The sequence below is a fragment of the Stomoxys calcitrans genome, chromosome 3 (genome assembly GCF_963082655.1).
Source record: "Stomoxys calcitrans chromosome 3, idStoCalc2.1, whole genome shotgun sequence".
NCBI classification, from domain to species: domain Eukaryota; kingdom Metazoa; phylum Arthropoda; class Insecta; order Diptera; family Muscidae; genus Stomoxys; species Stomoxys calcitrans.
Window position 1 is genome coordinate 14625660 of NC_081554.1, and position 16864 is coordinate 14642523.

The following is a 16864-nucleotide window of genomic DNA, read 5'->3' on the forward strand; positions in this document are numbered from 1 at the left end:
TTTTGCTCTCTTTAAAAAATTTGCAAGCAAAAATACTTCAACGACTTCCAGTGAAAATTTGCACGAAAACATATGGTTTTTGTTTTGGTTGTGTTTTTATTTGCTTGCTTGGAAAACTATTTTTTTTTTTAATAAAAAATAATGCCGATACTTTTGAGGTATTGTCCTTAGATAAACGTCAATTTATTGACCTGGGAGTGCAAGGCTAGAAAGGGGAGTCATTCGTCATATACGTGATCTCCGTGCCGCGGGACAGCCATCACAAATTACCGTGCAATCCCATGGCAGCCCGTTGTACGTAACGCATTGACCAGATGGAGTTTTTGAGCAAAGGACACGAGCGAGGGGGAGTCGCACAAACCGATCTCCTTTCTCTCATCAGTAGCCAAGACGCATAAGGGACTACTCCTCCCGCTCCTATCGTTGAACAATTTCCATTCGCCGAGCATCAACATGCATTTCGAAGGCTGCATAGGACTACAACTGCTTCACATGCCATTACCGTATACAAAAGTACACTTGCTAAGCTGACAAAGATACCTTGGACTAACCATCTAATGGTTCTGGATATTGTGGCTAGACAAACTGCTACGACCACTGATGTGAGGTTAAGGGAGCTTTCTATTTGGTCATGTGGCGGCTACGGACACTTTGTTATCATTGAAGATATCTGTATTCGTTTACAATTGGCAGACTAATTTGCACTAATTTTTTTCTAATCCCACTGTGCGTCACTTATCCCATGGCAGCATCTTTCCTCCTTAACAAATTCAAAAGAACGGTGTTGGTTTCATCGTAGCTCTCCGATGAGGATGATTCCATCGAAACACTTAAGAAAACGATAATTGCTCTTTTCTTGGCGTCTGGAAGTAAACAATGTTTGAATTTCTCAAGATTTTCAATATAATTCTGCAAATTTTGCACTTACCTTTTAATGTAGAACAACCGACTTGAGGTAAAATTACAACTTTTTTTGTCGAGTTTTCTGTACCTGAGCTCTAGCTGTTGCCATGATCCCTCGTTAAAAGTGAATAAAAATTAAACAAATTTAATAATTACCAAATAAACAATATTTATATTTTTTACTTACCTCTGCCTTTTTGATCCATTTTGTTGCTTTTCTTAAATCAGCTGATTTTCTTAAAACAGCTGATCTTTACAAAATATCTGTTCACAGTTACAAATTCCTACTGGCAGAAAAAGTCGCAGTAGAAATTTGCGGGTTCTCTATTTTCTAACTGTCAAAATTTGCTCTCTCTAGCGCTCTCTTCTGTTGGCAAATAAAGTACGCGGAGGACTTCCAGTAAAAATTTGTGCAAATTTGCACAAATTTTTTATTTCCCGAACACAGCTTGTGCATGTTACTCGTTCGCGCCATTTTTCGTTGTTTGTGTGTGTTATGGTTCTTAACTATAATACACTCACACAACCAAAACTCGTTGACAGATAGTGCACTTCGCGAGAAAAAATTGTACTCAGCTGTTTACGGTACACTACCTGGTAATTATGTCATGGTCAGTACCAAGATATATTCATTTACAGGTAGTGGCAGTTGCCCAACAATAAAATATTGAGTGCATTATCTGTCAAAATCAGTGATTAGTGCAACTCAGATTTTGTGTGTGTTACTAGTTCGCGCCATCTTTCGTTGTTTGTGTGTGTTATGGTTCTTAACTACAATATAACACACACACACAACCAAAACTCGTTGACAGATAGTGAAATTCGCGAGAAAATATTTTACTCCTCTGTTTAGGGTACACTACCTGGTAATTATGTCATTGTCAGTACAAGGCTTAAGCTATAAACCAATTAGTAAATACGTAACGGAATTAACTCGCTCGATAACGGAAATAGAATTAGGCTCCTGAACAAATTAAAAAAAACGACTTTTGTGTTGTATTATTTTACATTCATTTATTTTTTTTTTGTTTTCTTATTCTGCGTTTTTTTTATTTTTGCAATTTCATCTTCAATAATTATTAATTTGTTAATATATTATACTTAAATATAGGAAAATAAAATAATAAAACGCAAATTCTGTACGTCTGTGTTTTTATATTTCTTCTGCTTGTTATTAGTATGTAATTCGATCATAAAATATAAAAAAAGGCGAGAAAAGGGGTGCTTAAGAGGTATTTACCAGCAGTAAAGGGTGTTAACTTTAGGAATTAAAAAAAACGGACGAGAAAAAAAATAAATAAAAAATCAACAATCGAAAAAAAATATAAAATTCGAAAAAAAAATAAAATAAAATTCGAAAAACAATAGATGAATGGAAGGTGTGTTTTCAAAAATTATTTCCATTTTTTATAAAATTAAGTAAAATTTTTGGGGCAAAGCTTTTTTAAGCTAAAGGGTCTCAAAGGAAATATGATCTTCAAGCTTTTCTCGTCACATGCGAAATTTTCGGCTCGAAATTTTCTCTAAAGACAAAATTGGCAGAAAGACAGGGGCTGACCCATGAGCGGTCTGGGATTAATCGGGTCTTTCCCAATTTAATGGGTGCATTATAGATTGTAACTCGACTACAGCTGCGTTGCCAGGAGACAAAACCACGAAGAAAAACTTAGTATAAAGGTGGAAATTTATGTCAATTTCACACAATATCAGTGTTTTTAAAGTTCAGCTACTAAGAAATTTGTAAAAAAAAGTACGTAATTCAATACAAAAATTAAAATTTCTGTAACAAATTTGGCCATTGGCAACGCAACTGAGTTGGGTTGCCATCCATAATCGACAAATAAAGCTGGTACCTTTATTATCATTCTCAAAATATTTGCTACCTTATTCACAAAACATAATGAAGCCTTAAAATGGGTTTATTTGACAGTTCTATAAAGGACACCTGTCAAATAAACCTATTTCAAATCTATATTAACATTTTGTGAATACCCTTGTTAATCGATAACGGTACCATTACATGCTTTAAAAACCTCCTGACAAATTAAACTCTCATGTTTACAAAAATCCCCAAAATTGTTATAACTCCTAACATTTTTGCAAAAATTACCAAATCTTTTCCTTCATAAAGATGACAATCTTGCTTGACATACATTTGCAGAACTGAGAGGACCAAATTTAACCGCTCATGGCTAGAGGTCGGAATTTTATACACTTGTAAGAGATCACCTCAGCGATTCTTAAAGTATCTAATAAAAAATACATTAAAAAAAATACATTTTTCTGGTAAGAAAACCTTCAAAAATCGAATTCCCAAAATGTTTACTAAAATCCCCACATTTTATTTCTTTCCCAACGTCAATTGTGGTACCACACATAGCTATTTTCCCATGAACATTCCGATAAGGAATATGGGATACTACTCTCATAGCAATGAGGGTAGTCCTATTTAAGTGTAAGAACTACGATATGGGGCCTCCTTTTCTATTTCGAGTCCGAACGGAGTGGCGTTTAGCGACACCACTTTTTAGAGAAGTTTTAACACGGCTGGATACCTTGCATATCTCGCCAGCATTTGTAAGGAGATAAACACCGCTGAAAATTTTTTCTGATGTTCTAACCAGGATTCGAACCCAGGCGTTGAGCGTCATAGGCGGATATGCTAACCTCTGCCCTACAGTGGCCTCCAATTCCCATAGCAGCTGCGTTTTTGGGAGCCGAACGCCGGGGAGAGCGCACAACTGACTGCCTCACTCTTTAGATATTTTTCGGAGTTATGATGTCCCGTTAAAGTCAATTCTTGGGTTTAGCTACACTTCCATACTCCCGAAATAAGTTGACCCACGACAGAATCGAATTATGGCCAGGAACGAGTGCGTAAGGAGGAATTTCAAAGCAAGCGTGTAAGGAACGGTGCGTAGCAACATGTGAGCTAGCATAAAGAAAATGTGCACCGGTCGGTTAAGGCCCGCGCTCCCTAGACCAGAGCATAATGGCAATTGACTGCAGAGAGAAAGAGGGACTTCCCCCTCCATATAAGTGAGTTTCTTTGGCGCTCCCCGTATATATAGCAGCTGTATCCAAATATGATCCGATCTGCATCATATTCGGGGACGATGTTCAGGGGGTTAACACAGCTTACTCAACTTACTTTCAGCAAAATCGGAAGACCTTCAATCGGAGGATTAGTCTATATGGGTGCTATACCCATAAATGGTCCCATTTAAACCATACTCGACACGGACGTCGATTATGAAATTTGGCACTTAACATTGTGCCAAATTTCATACAAATCGGGTAATAAAGGTGGCCTTTATGGGCCTGGGACCTTAAATCGGGATATGGTGGCTATATTAAGATATAGACCGATTTGAACCATATTCAGTACGGATGCCATCCTGAATCCATTCGCCCATCGCCTTAAGTCTCATAGCCACAGTGACTGCCTCACACTTAAGCTGTATGTCAATGGGTCGGATATCTAGAATAGCCGCCAGTGCTATTCTAGATTGCCAGGATTCGAACGCAGAATTTCAGCGTCATAGATGGATATGCTAACCTCTGGACTTCGATGGCCTCCAACTTTTGCAGTTTGTTTAAACAAATTGAACTGCATATCTAAATTTTTCTTGCATTAGGGGAAATTTTGGGAATTTTTGATAGAATTTTGGGATTCGGATTCGAGGAGTTACAAACAGAATGACGAAATTAGTATACTCCCATCCTATGGTGGAGGGTATAAAAAACCCATTTCTTCAAAAAAAAAAAATAAATATTCCATTTGAGCAAATTTTGGGTATTTTTGTAAAAATTTCGTTATGTGACCAAGAAAAACGAAAACCGTATTTGACTGACATTTCCAAATCTAGGTGGATAGTTTTGAAAGAAATCCGGGCAGTTAGGGGATTTTTGAAAGTTGACTGAAACAAAAAACTGCATTTGATTGAGATTTTCAAATTTAGGTGGAACATTTTGAAAGTAACCCGGACTGTTAGAGGTGTTTTCTTGCGAGTTGATAGAAACAAAAAACTGCATTTGATTAAGATCTTCAAATTTAGGTGGAATTTTTTTTAGTTAGTTTTTTCTTGCGAGTTGATTGAAACAAAAAAACTTTGAGAGAAAATTTTCATTTTGCATTACTTTTTTTTTAATTTTTATCAGAGGGCGAGACATTTTATTATGTGTGTGTGTGTGTTTTTTTTTTGTTTTGTTTGGAGACATTTTGTTGTGTGTTTGTTTTTTGTTTGCATGTCCTTGTTGTTGTTGTTATATGTAAATAGTAATTAAAAATCTAACTATAAATGAGTTATTTAATATATATATTAAATCAATTCTCTTTCTTCATATATTATTCTGCTTAATTTTTGTTTTTAATCATCAAAAATAGAAAGAAAACAAATATCTCTTATACATGGTATTTTTTTTGTTTTGTTGTTGCTGCATTTGAAATCATCAAATAATTATTGGCTTACATACTCCTTGCCATTGTAAAGAGGATGTTTGGCCATGCTCTATAACTTTAAAAAGATCGTTTACGCAAGTATGTGTTTGTGTGTGTGTGAGAGATACGAGTTGGAGAGGATTTGTTTTTCTGGTAGCTGTGGTCTAAGTTTTTTTTTTTTTTTTTTTAATGTACGATGAAAGATAAACATGAATGCTTTTTAATATAAATGTGGGAGTGTGTTTGTATATGAGTTTAAAATGAATAGACTTGGTTCTGTGGTGGTTGTTGTGTTTGTAGCTCTACTATGCTTTAGTGGGTATTTCTTAATTCTGTTGTGTTGTCTTTTTCACTGTTTTCTTGCTCTTAAATGATGTGACAATCTTTTCATAAAAGCAAGAGTATTCTATATGGATTTATATATATACGTGTGTGTGTGTGTGGCTGTATGGGGGAAAGAGAGGGTAGAGTTCAGAGAACAGCATAAGACCCAACCCAATATTTGCCACTCAATCGCCACTTATGCCAAAACAATTGTTGGTTTCGCATGACACACACATTCAAATGACAATAGAGTGAGAGCGTTGCCCAATCGTTTTACTCTTCTTAAGTGTTTGTGTTTTTTTTTTCAATCAATGGTCGTCGGACAATGGTCGTGTGTTGTTTGCAATTCAGCCACACTCAGAAGAGTGTCTTTCCAGGAAACAATTTTTGCCGAGCGTTCCAAGACAACTTGTCGAGTTGCCAAAATTTATCTTAAAAATTTTATTCGATTTTCGGTCAGATTTCTTTCAATCATTTCTGCAAATATTCTATATACACGCAAGATTCACTGAATAAGGTTAAGCCAAGCGATTAGCCGACATACAATTTAAATTTTGGCACTACTTGGCATTGAGGATGTTAACTTGGTCTCTTTTTACATTCATTCTTTGTCTATGTTTTCTCCTATTTGATGGCAGTTTCAATCGACAGATTTGACATCCTTAATGATGTTCATGGGGGCTATCCACTTAATGTTTTCGCAAATGACCTAACCTTCTTTTAGTGAATTCTGATATACACGTAAGGGAATTTCTTGCTTCGTCGTTTTTTTTCATAATTCCGAGCATTAGCTGAGAGAGAGAGAGAGAGCTTCAGAATCTCTGTACGTTTTCGTCAAGTTTGTGTATAACGGGTTTTTAGTTTACTTTTTTTCGGTCGTTAAGTAGCATTTGAGCCAAAATTTGCCAATTTTTTTCTTAGAAAAGTAAAAGTGCCGAAGTGCAGTGAAAATTAATTAAACTGTTGATACTTGTGGTAAATACTAGGTATAACCACAGAAAATATGTTACAATATATTTTTATTAAATTATAATTTGTAGATAAGACGAATAAAAGCTCAACCTTATGACAACATCAAGAGATTTATACACCGAAAATGTTTTTACACTTTTTTGAAATAAATGGAGTTGTTAAATAAAACAATAAAAATATAAAAGAAAAATTGCTTTTAAGAAATATTTTGAGATTTTCGGGTTAATTTTTTGAACATACATGCCACTCAGTATATGCTGATAGGATTTTTTCTAGTTTATTATAATAGAAATACGAAATATATTCGAGCGAATTGTTGGAAAATTTAGGAACTATCGCATTTATTTTAAGCAAACCTGCGAAAATTATCAGAAGAGAAGTTAATATTTCTACGAGTGAAATTCGAAAATATTCCGATTTTAAGATCCTAGATCATTATAAAAATGTCGATATATATTCGAGCAAATTTAAGGACTATCCAATTATTTTCTAAACAAAGCTCCGAAAGTTATCCGAGAGGTTGGTATTTCCGCGGGTGTTTTTTTTTAGTTCACAGTTATTATACCGAACAAAATTCTCATGTTCAGATTTTCGGATCCAACCGTTGGGAATTTCGGATCAAAACATACGAATATGTTCAGAGTTTCCAATCAAACATCATTTAGCCATTTTCTGATCATTTTTGACTGTTCCTTCAGAATTTCCCATGGATTTTTTCATACGAATTCTCAAAGAATTCTTTACACAGCTCTGATGCTCATTCCGAATTTCCCTTGACAAAACTTTCAGAGTCGATGTAAACCAGTGAACGAAGCCAAAGCTTTTTGTCGGCGGCGGAGGCTTGGTCAAAATCTTAATCGGCCACGGTTCGTCGACTGAGCCGATTCAAAAATTAAAAACGAAGCATGACATCATTACCAGGTAGTGTAAACAGCCGAGTAAAATTTTTTCTCGCGAAGTGCACTATCTGTCAACGAGTTTTGATTGTGTGTGTGTGTATTATAGTTGAGAACCATAACACACAAACAACGAAAAATGACGCGAACTGGTAACATACTCAAAATCAGAGTTGCACTTATCACTGATTTTGACAGATAGTGCATTCAATATTTTGTTGTTGGGCAACTGCCACTAACTGCAAATGAATATAACTTGAAACGGAGGCCTTATAAATTAACAGTTTTGATGATTTATCGTTCAATTTGCATGAAGTTGCACGAAAAATATTCAAAGGAAATAGAAGAGACATGTAAAGAAAATGTCAAGATTTCAGTAGTATTATTTGGGCTCAGCCGATTTTTTTGCTGAAATCACCGTACTACCCAATGAAAACAGTGGCGGCGAGGTTGAAGCAAAATAATTCGGCGACACCTAGATTTCGGCTCGTCTTCGTTCTCTGGTGTAAACCGCCTATACAACGTTCGTTACGATTTCGCATATAATTCAAAATCAATATCGGAAACTTGTGCAGAGACTGTGACTGAATTCTTAAACAAAAACAAACTCGGCAAAAATTGTTTCCTAGTAGGGAGTCGTATGCGCCAACAACGATTGCTGGTATAAGGTGTGAGTGTGAGTGTGATATTCGCTTCATATTTATTGTAAGCACTTATTTATGTGGTGGCTCGCTGCTGTTCTCTTGTAGAGTTTTTATCGGTTTGTTTTCTGTTTGTTTTTAGTTTTGTGGTCCTTTGTTGTGTTTAAGCTAAATAAACATAAACTTTACGATCATCGGGCGTCCGAGCCAAATATTCTCTTTCGATAAGACCTTCTATTCGTTTCTTGATCAATACCGGCGATGGTAGGAATCTTGATTTCAATTGCGATGTTACATCCGACACCAGTAAATTGTGCTAAAATTTATGAAAAAACAAAATCCCTTAAAATTTTTGAATTCCAATATATTTTGTTATTGCTACTCACCGGCATACGCTTTCTGGCTTTCATAATACGAACAATCGCCGCTTCAATTTCATGTTTACGATCTTCATCAACTTTGCCACGGGTCTCCTTGCGCTCGGGCTCTGTATCGGCTTTAGCAGCCACAGTTTGGATTTTTATTCTGAAAAAAAGGAAAATAAAAAACAAATAAATACAGGAAAACTAGAAACAAGTAAAAAACAATTTAAGTTCAGTCGGGACGAATTTTATATAGCCTCCACCATGGCTCGCATATGACAAGTTCTTTCAGTCAGTTCTTAAAATACAGAAAACAGTTTAATATAATTTTTTCACTTATCGCCCATCTAGATTTCAGAAATCTCGTGTTTTGCAATGAGGTTTTCTATTTTCAGTGTGAGGAAATCTACTATTTCAGGAGATTTGCAGTAAATCATCTTCGAAAGTGGTTTTGTAATCCGAATAATTCAAATGGAACACTGCGATTGCTGTGACTAACGGTTATTGTCTATATTTACGACGGCACTTTTTCTAAACATCTCATATTTTCTAATTGAAATTATAAAATTTTCTCGCTTAAACGGGTTTGGGAAATTTGCTCAAATCGAGTGAATTCGGGCTCTAGTGTTAACGTGGTTTTAGGCATAGGAAAATACAACAATCAACATTTCGGCCAAATCGAATAATACAATTGCGACATCTAGAGGAATATCAGTGCAAAGTTATCGATATCATGCGATAACATATAATAATAACCGATTAATGGTGATATCACTAAAATAACACACACCAATTATCCCCCTGCACGGGATAGCTGTGAGCACCACACAGGCTGGAACATTGAGCTCAAATTTGTGCTCATGGCTGCCACGAGAAGCTTAGCCGCGATCTACCGTGCGCGTCCACAGGTTGCGGATAGTGGAATTCTCCATACGGAGTAGCTGCAACGGCAGTCTAGGACAATCAGCGGTATCGAGCGGAGAGTCTCAGTGAGAGGCCGTGCGGCACCGGCTCTTGCACAAATACTGAGTGCCTATGATTCTCGATATGACAAGGCGAGTTATTGGCGCCTTTAAATAGCCAATGGCCAACCTGTTCCCGCGGATATCGGTCCTTTGGACCGGAACGAGCTTTCTCACCAACAGGAGCTTGACGAGGATTGCCACCTCCACGTGAAAATGTGGATACAACAACAACAAATGATTCAGCATTTACCAAGAAACCCTCCAACAGGAAAGGAGGAGGTAGAAAAGCTATGTACAATGACTAAAACTCGTAAACCAGCCGCAGTCATCACTGGACCGGATAGGAAAGAGGTGCCCATTGTGCACAATGTGAAAGCTGATGTTTGACGAAGTCTATTGCAAGGACGGATTCAAAGTTGTCGGTTGCGTGAACGAGGAGTCTATGGAATTTTGGCGTTGGACAATCGATAATTGTTCAGCGTTTTGCCTTTGGCGGGGGGTGCTTTGGGAAATATGGATTACTGAACTGGCTGTTCGTATAGCTGCAACTCTGGGTAATATGGATTGCTGAACTGGCTGTTCGTATGGTTGCAACGCCATGGATCGTGAATAAAGGAAATTTGTCAGAACTGTTGAGGCTGCTGGCGAAGCAGAAAGCGCTTTCCACAAAGCCCTGTGCGTAGAGCAACGGTCTGATTCTGAACGCATCAATCGACAAGGAACGCTATTTGTTGTTGTTGTAGCAGTGTGTTGTGCACTGAGGCGCAGCCCTTGCCGATGAAGGACTCCATCGGCTCAATCCGGTACGTACAACCGGCTGCCATGGGATTGAACGCTATTTGTGTAGAGTGCAGGCGTAGGGTTTGATTTTACTTTTGCCATGTCCGACTTGCGAAGTCAAAAAGAGGCTATTTAAATCGTCCAAGAGGACTTCATGGGTTTTTTTTGTGAATCGACAGAGGGTGAATTAGTCCTCCAGTTGCCTTAGGAGGAAAAATTGTTTGAACCATAATAGTACACGGAAACGGATGGCATACTGCCTGCTATGTTGCAAATGGCAGTTCCGTATGCCACACGACTCCTTGAAATTATTTTTAGGAGCTGAGTTTTGCTGGACTACTTATCGACTGGGTGGCGGAAGCTTAGGGTGTTTTTCCTCCAAAGGAAGGCGGGGAACCGAGCCACTCTCTGCCCGAGGACTTCAGGCCTATCAGCCTCTCATCCTTCATTCTGAAGACCCTGGAGAGACCAATTGATACATGTATTTGGGGCACATCCCGACTCTTCACTGGTATGCGTCTATCAGCATGCTTATGGTAAAGGTCGGTTTGTTGGCTGTACTTTTCAAGATGTGGTTTGCAACGTCGAAAGGAATTTGGGTGTGGGCGACTTTTCTTTGACAACTCTCTTGAACATAGAAGGGGCATTTAATAAGTGTAGTTAGAGGCCGCACATGCCACTTTGATGCACACAAAGTCCCTTTTTCTAGTGAAATGGGTTGGGTTGCGGCGGCATTATCAACTCATCACTAGTGGAGTGCTCGATTAGGAAGTTTGTGACCAAAGGAATTACGTAAGTAAGGGCTTTATTCATTCTTTTGTTGCTTTTGGTTGACAATGCGAAGCTAAAGTCTTTAGAGAAGGAGAGAAGAAGGTCGCTGCCCAAGCCGATGACGTCATAATGGTGGGTGGCCGTTTATTCTACTATTAGGGACTTTGTTCAAGAGATGGGCAAGGGCCATTGGGCTTGGCATAAACCCTAAAAAGACTTAGATTTAGATTTATTTGTTCGTTTTCACATACAACAAGATAACAATGATCTTATAATTACTGTATGTGAGATATCAATGACATTTAACACAGTTCAACAGAGATTAGTAGTATATAAAGTAACATTTGTAATATATAATTAATTAACAAATAATTTTGACAATATAAACATTATTTAATTAAGACATTATCAATATTAAGATTATTTAAAGATTTTTCTGTAAAGCTTTTTTAAATGAATTTGCGTTGCAAATAGATTGTATTGACAAGGGTAGTGAGTTCCATAGGCGGATCGCATTTGTTAGATATTGCCATTGTGATATCAAAAGACGATATCGAGGCATCACCAATAGTATCCTTCTGTTTGTTCTCCCAAACTGCAGCTTTTGGTACATGTATTCTGGACATTTTTCATAAATGATTTTATGCAATAGTAACAGATTTTTTATATCTAGAAAATCGCCAAATTTCATATTGCATATGCTTTTTTCATAGGGTGAACAGCTCTCGTATCGATTTAGGCCATGAACATATCTTATTATTGCATTGTGAGCTGTCTCCAGTCGTCTAGTGCTCCTAGAGTCACATTTACTAAACAGTTCACTTCCATAGCAGAGCACAGGCAGTAAGTACGTTTTAGCCAAAAGGAGGCGAATGTGTTTTGGCGTAAACGATTGTATTTGGTACAGTGTTCTTAGCATACCAAATATTTTTCCAGTAGTCGCAACTATGTGATCGGTCCATGTCAGTGAGTTATTGAAAGTTATACCAAGATTTTTAGCCTTTTCGACTAGCTGTATGTGTTGCTCACCAATTAATATATGTTCTTCAGTAATAATATTATGGTTGCGATTTGAAATTAAGATGCAGTTTGATTTTTTAGGGTTTATGTTAAGATAGTTGGCATGAGCCCAGTTGGAAATAATGCCCAAATCTTCATTTATTTTTAAAAAACCTTGACGTATTTCAGGTTTAGCAAAACTCAGATAGAGCTGGACATCATCAGCGTATATATGTATAGAGGAGTATCTGAGCCGTGGTGGTAGGTCATTTATGTACATCGAGAAAAGCAGTGGTCCCAAAATCGAACCCTGCGGTACACCCTTATTCAATTGAAGAGATTTGGACATTATATCCTTGATTACAACCGACTGAGTTCTTTGGCAGAGATAGTTTTTAACTAACAACACAGCAGATGCAGAAAAATTAAAATAGTGCTTCAGTTTCAAGCACAACAGCTCATGGTTAACACAGTCAAAAGCTTTTGAGTGATCCAACAGTACTAGGCAAGTAGCCAGTCCATCATCAATATTTGACCTAATATCTTCGGTAACATCGATTAAAGCAGTAACACAGCTGTGTCTTGGCCTAAAGCCAGACTGTTTGCTGGATAAGAGGCGATGCTCGTTTAAGTATGCGCTTATTTGCTTGTGAATTATCTTTTCAAAAGCTTTTGAGAAGAAAGGCAGAATTGATATGGGACGATATTCATTTCCATTTTTCGATTTTGGCACAGGTATAACTTTTGAATGTTTCCATGTGGTCGGATATATGCCAGTTGTTAGAATTGTGTTGAAGAAGTATGTGATATACGACAGTGTGTATGGTAAGGTGGATTTTATGAATTTTGGGTGTAGGTTATCCAAACCAACTGCATTTGATTTTATACTCATGCAACCCTCATAAACATCAATAGGCCGAATACATGCAAATTCAAAAGTTGTAAAGTCAGGAAATGCTGGTGTGTTTGATATGACATTTATTGGGTTTGTTTCTATATTATTATCTTCAAGATATGTTGTGCTGTTTAGGAAAGATGCGTTCAGTTCATCAGGATTTGCATCAATTTCAACTATAGGAGTGGACCCGACACCAATTTCTCGTATTGTTTTCCACTTTTTTTTGGAATCGGTAGCCTGGCGGAATTTGTTGGCGTAATAGCCAGCTTTTGCGCGATTAATTGTTTTATTTACATCAGTTCTGAGTGCTCGGTATTCTTCATGGAGCATTGGGCATTTAAAACGTTTCCATCGTCTGTAAGCCAAATCTCTCTTGTCAATTAATTTTTTAATTGACTCACTAAACCAACAGTTCTGAGCTTTTCGAGGACGTGGTGTGCAAATAGGTACGGTGCAGTCAAGAAGATACAATAGATTTTCACTAAGAAACGTTAACTGATCATCAGTAGAATAAATGTCATATATCTTACTCCAATCAATGTTGTGTATTTCAGAAGCAAGTGTATCATAATTTATTTTATTAAAGTTAAAATAACTTGTCTGTTTTTGTTCTGGTGTGTGCACAGCATCATATGTCAGAAATATGAGATCATGCTTAGAAAAACAGGGCATACTAAGCTGATCGTATAGTAGAACATTATCAGATTTTGAAACAAGAAATATGTCAATCAGGCTGTTCGAAGTTGTTGTATAGTGAGTTGGTATTGTAGTATTTACCCCATACAATCCCATGGAGTTAAACGACTCAATAAGTGTTTTTTCCTTTAAAAGGTTAGAATTGAGATCGCCGGCTATTATAACATCATCGTAGTGCACAGAAATATCAAGGATAGTGTCGAAAATACATTCATACGGTATATGACAATTTGGTCTATATGCACAACCCAATAGAATTTTACGGGTATTAATAACAAGCTCGACAAAGATTGATTCAATTTTCTCATTTTGTTCAGATTTAAAAATTACTTTGCAGGGTAAGTTATTCTTTACATATAACGCCACACCACCTCCAAGGGAGCTTCGATCATTTCTATATACATTATATCCTTCAACACTTATTATGCTGTCAGTAATAGAAGAATTAAACCAGGTTTCACTCACACATATTATGTCAACTCCGGACATTTCGAAATTGTGCCGAAATTCATCTATTTTCCTTTTCAGGCTTTGTGCATTAATATGACAGATATTCAGGCCAGTTTTCTGTCTACAGAGTACTTTAATCATGTAATATGATCCGTTATTGGAACCCAAAGTACTATTGGTTAAAGACATTTATTAGAAGTGGCAACGCTTTCAATTTGAGAATTTGAAATGAAGGAGAATTTTGTAATGAATTCGTTAAAATATGTATTACTATTTTCGCTAATAAAAAAATTAAAAAATATGCAAAAGATTGGTTTGAAAAAATATAGTTTGGAAAGACATTAAACAGTATCAATAGCATGACGAAAAAACTGGTCATAATCTACCTCGTTTGCAATATGAATTGGCTCAGTGTTGGGGGCAGTCTTGGCATATATTAAGCCGCGAAAAGAGTAGATCGAGGTGATTTTTTTCTGTCTTTTCAATTTAATACCCGTTTGCAAGATTCTAAAATTCGTCGAAGTAAGATTTTCATTGATGTATACACATTGATTGGAATCAAAACCAATGTGATGTAAACATAATTGACCATTAAATTTTTTTCTGAACTGTGCCAGCATCTTTAAGATATAGTTTTTCACGAATGGCGTTAAAAGTTGAACAATTATAGTAGTATCAGGGCTATTGTTTCCTCTTTTACCTTTCAATCGATATATTGACTTATATGGAGGTGTTGCTACATTCAGTGCCTTACATATACAGTCAAAAATATGATCTAAATTCTCCGACGGGTAACAAGGAATGCCATTAACACGAAGATCGCATGATACCGCCAAGTTTTCTTGTTTTGCTAGATGGGCTCGAAGGTTTTTTATATCTTCTCTCATGCTAACTATTTCTGCACATTCAGTTTCAGCTTTCAGTAGTCGTTCATTTATTTCGTTTGACTTTGCCTCAATTCGTTGTATGTGTGTATCTACATAATTTAACAGCTTCAGTTCCACTTCTTCAAATCTCTTATTCATGGACGCGTTCAATCTCTCTTCAGTTTCTTTAAGAGCTTCTTTGAACATCGTCCACTGCCTCTCAAAGCGCACTTTCATTTCATGTATTATATCTCTTTCATATCGAGCCAGCTTAGGTGTTTTCGCTTTGCTCTCTGGATTTGACGAATCATCTCTCTCCCTCTTTGACGATCCCGTTAACTTAGCCACCAGCTCTTCTTCAAGCTGATTGTTGGCGTATGTAATGTCAGCCATCAGTTTCTCTTGAAACGATTCACTTAGCTGAGACATAATATTTTTGTTGTTGGCGTTCTTTTGAGCACAGAATGTATTTTTCTTTTTTATGTATGTATGTGTGTACCGCACTGCACTGATTTTGTTTATTTCAATTGATTCAAAACCAAAATAAAATGTTTGCTTTTATTTGATAATATACAGGACAGTTTTTCTCAAAACAAACAGATATTGTGTCAGATACAATTCCACGTGGAAATAGACAAACAGTGATGAACTTTTGTTATATTTTATTGTAAATAACCAGAAAATTATTGGAGTGGTACTTTTCAACAGGAGGAGAAAGCTTTGCGTTTTTAGGGAGCTGTACTGGATAGTGTAGAGCTCTCTCCGACGATCTAGTACATGGGCGTAATTCTTAACCTGAAACGTCGATGAAAAGGGAGGCTTAGGCCGGGATGGTTCACAGCATGTTTAAGGCGGTTGTTCGTCCGATTCTCTCCTATGGATGTCTGGACAACTGTGCCCCCAACAGAATTATGCACAAAGTACAGATTGCGGCGGCGGTGTTTTTCTCTGAAACAAGTAGTGCCCGGCAGGGGATAGCTGTGAGCACCACACAGGCCGGAACATTGAGTTCCGATCTGTGTGGTGTTCATTGCTGTCACAAGAAGCTTAGCTGCGAGCTACCGGGCGCGTCCACAGGTTGCGGATAGTGGAATGCTCCATGCGGAGTAGCTGCAACGGCAGATGCGGAAAATCAGCGGTATCGGGCGATAGTCTCAGTGAGAGGCCGAACGGCACCGGCACTTACATAAATACTGAGTGCCTATGATCCTCGATAAAACAAGGCGAGTTATTGGCGCCTTTAAATAACCAATGGCCTTGTTTTCGCGTCGATCGGTCCTTTGGACCGGAACGAACTTGCTCACATACAGGAGCTTGACGAGGATCGCCAACTCCACATGAAAATTTGGCTACAACAATAAGGAGTGCCCTTTGAACCTGCATCGCGGCAGCCGGCCAGGAATGGAAGGCTTATAAGCTCGGATTGTGCTAGGGAATCAGTGAACTATCTCTTGTGTGAGCTTCCTAATAGGTTTTACGCTTTCTATGAATGTTATGAGTTAAAGGTTGGCGAAGGCTCTGTGGCCGAATATTTTGCCGAACAAGACATCGCTTGAACTGGAGTCTGACTGTCTGTCCTTAAAGAAATTTCGTGGAAATTTTGCTGTTAGAGAAAATTGCATGGAAATTGTGTCTTTAGAGAAAATTTCATGGAAATTTTGTCTTTAGAGAAAATTTCATGGAAATTTTGTCTTTAGAGAAAATTTCATGGAAATTTTGTCTTTAGAGAAAATTTCATGGAAATTTTGTCTTTAGAGAAAATTTCATGGAAATTTTGTCTTTAGAGAAAATTTCATGGAAATTTTGTCTTGAAAAAAAATTTCATGGAAATTTTGTCTTTAGAGAAAATTTCATGGAAATTTTGTATTTAGAGAAAATTTCATGGCAATTTTGTCTTTAG

At 37.2% G+C, this 16864-nt stretch overlaps 1 protein-coding gene across 5 annotated transcripts in view; it reads right to left on the reverse strand.

Annotated features, from left to right (window-relative positions):
* Positions 1-5014: 5014 nt before the first annotated feature.
* LOC106095486 (cullin-3) overlaps positions 5015-16864 on the reverse strand; it is a 35257-nt gene continuing 23407 nt past the window's right edge. For all 5 annotated transcript variants that reach the window (XM_059365917.1, XM_059365918.1, XM_059365919.1 and 2 more), the window contains 2 exons: positions 8564-8702; positions 5015-8493 (listed from right to left, as the gene is read on the reverse strand). In XM_059365917.1, the coding sequence (XP_059221900.1) occupies positions 8341-8493; positions 8564-8702 (292 nt within the window). In that variant the 3' untranslated portion in view covers positions 5015-8340. The remainder of the gene's footprint in view (positions 8494-8563; positions 8703-16864) is intronic.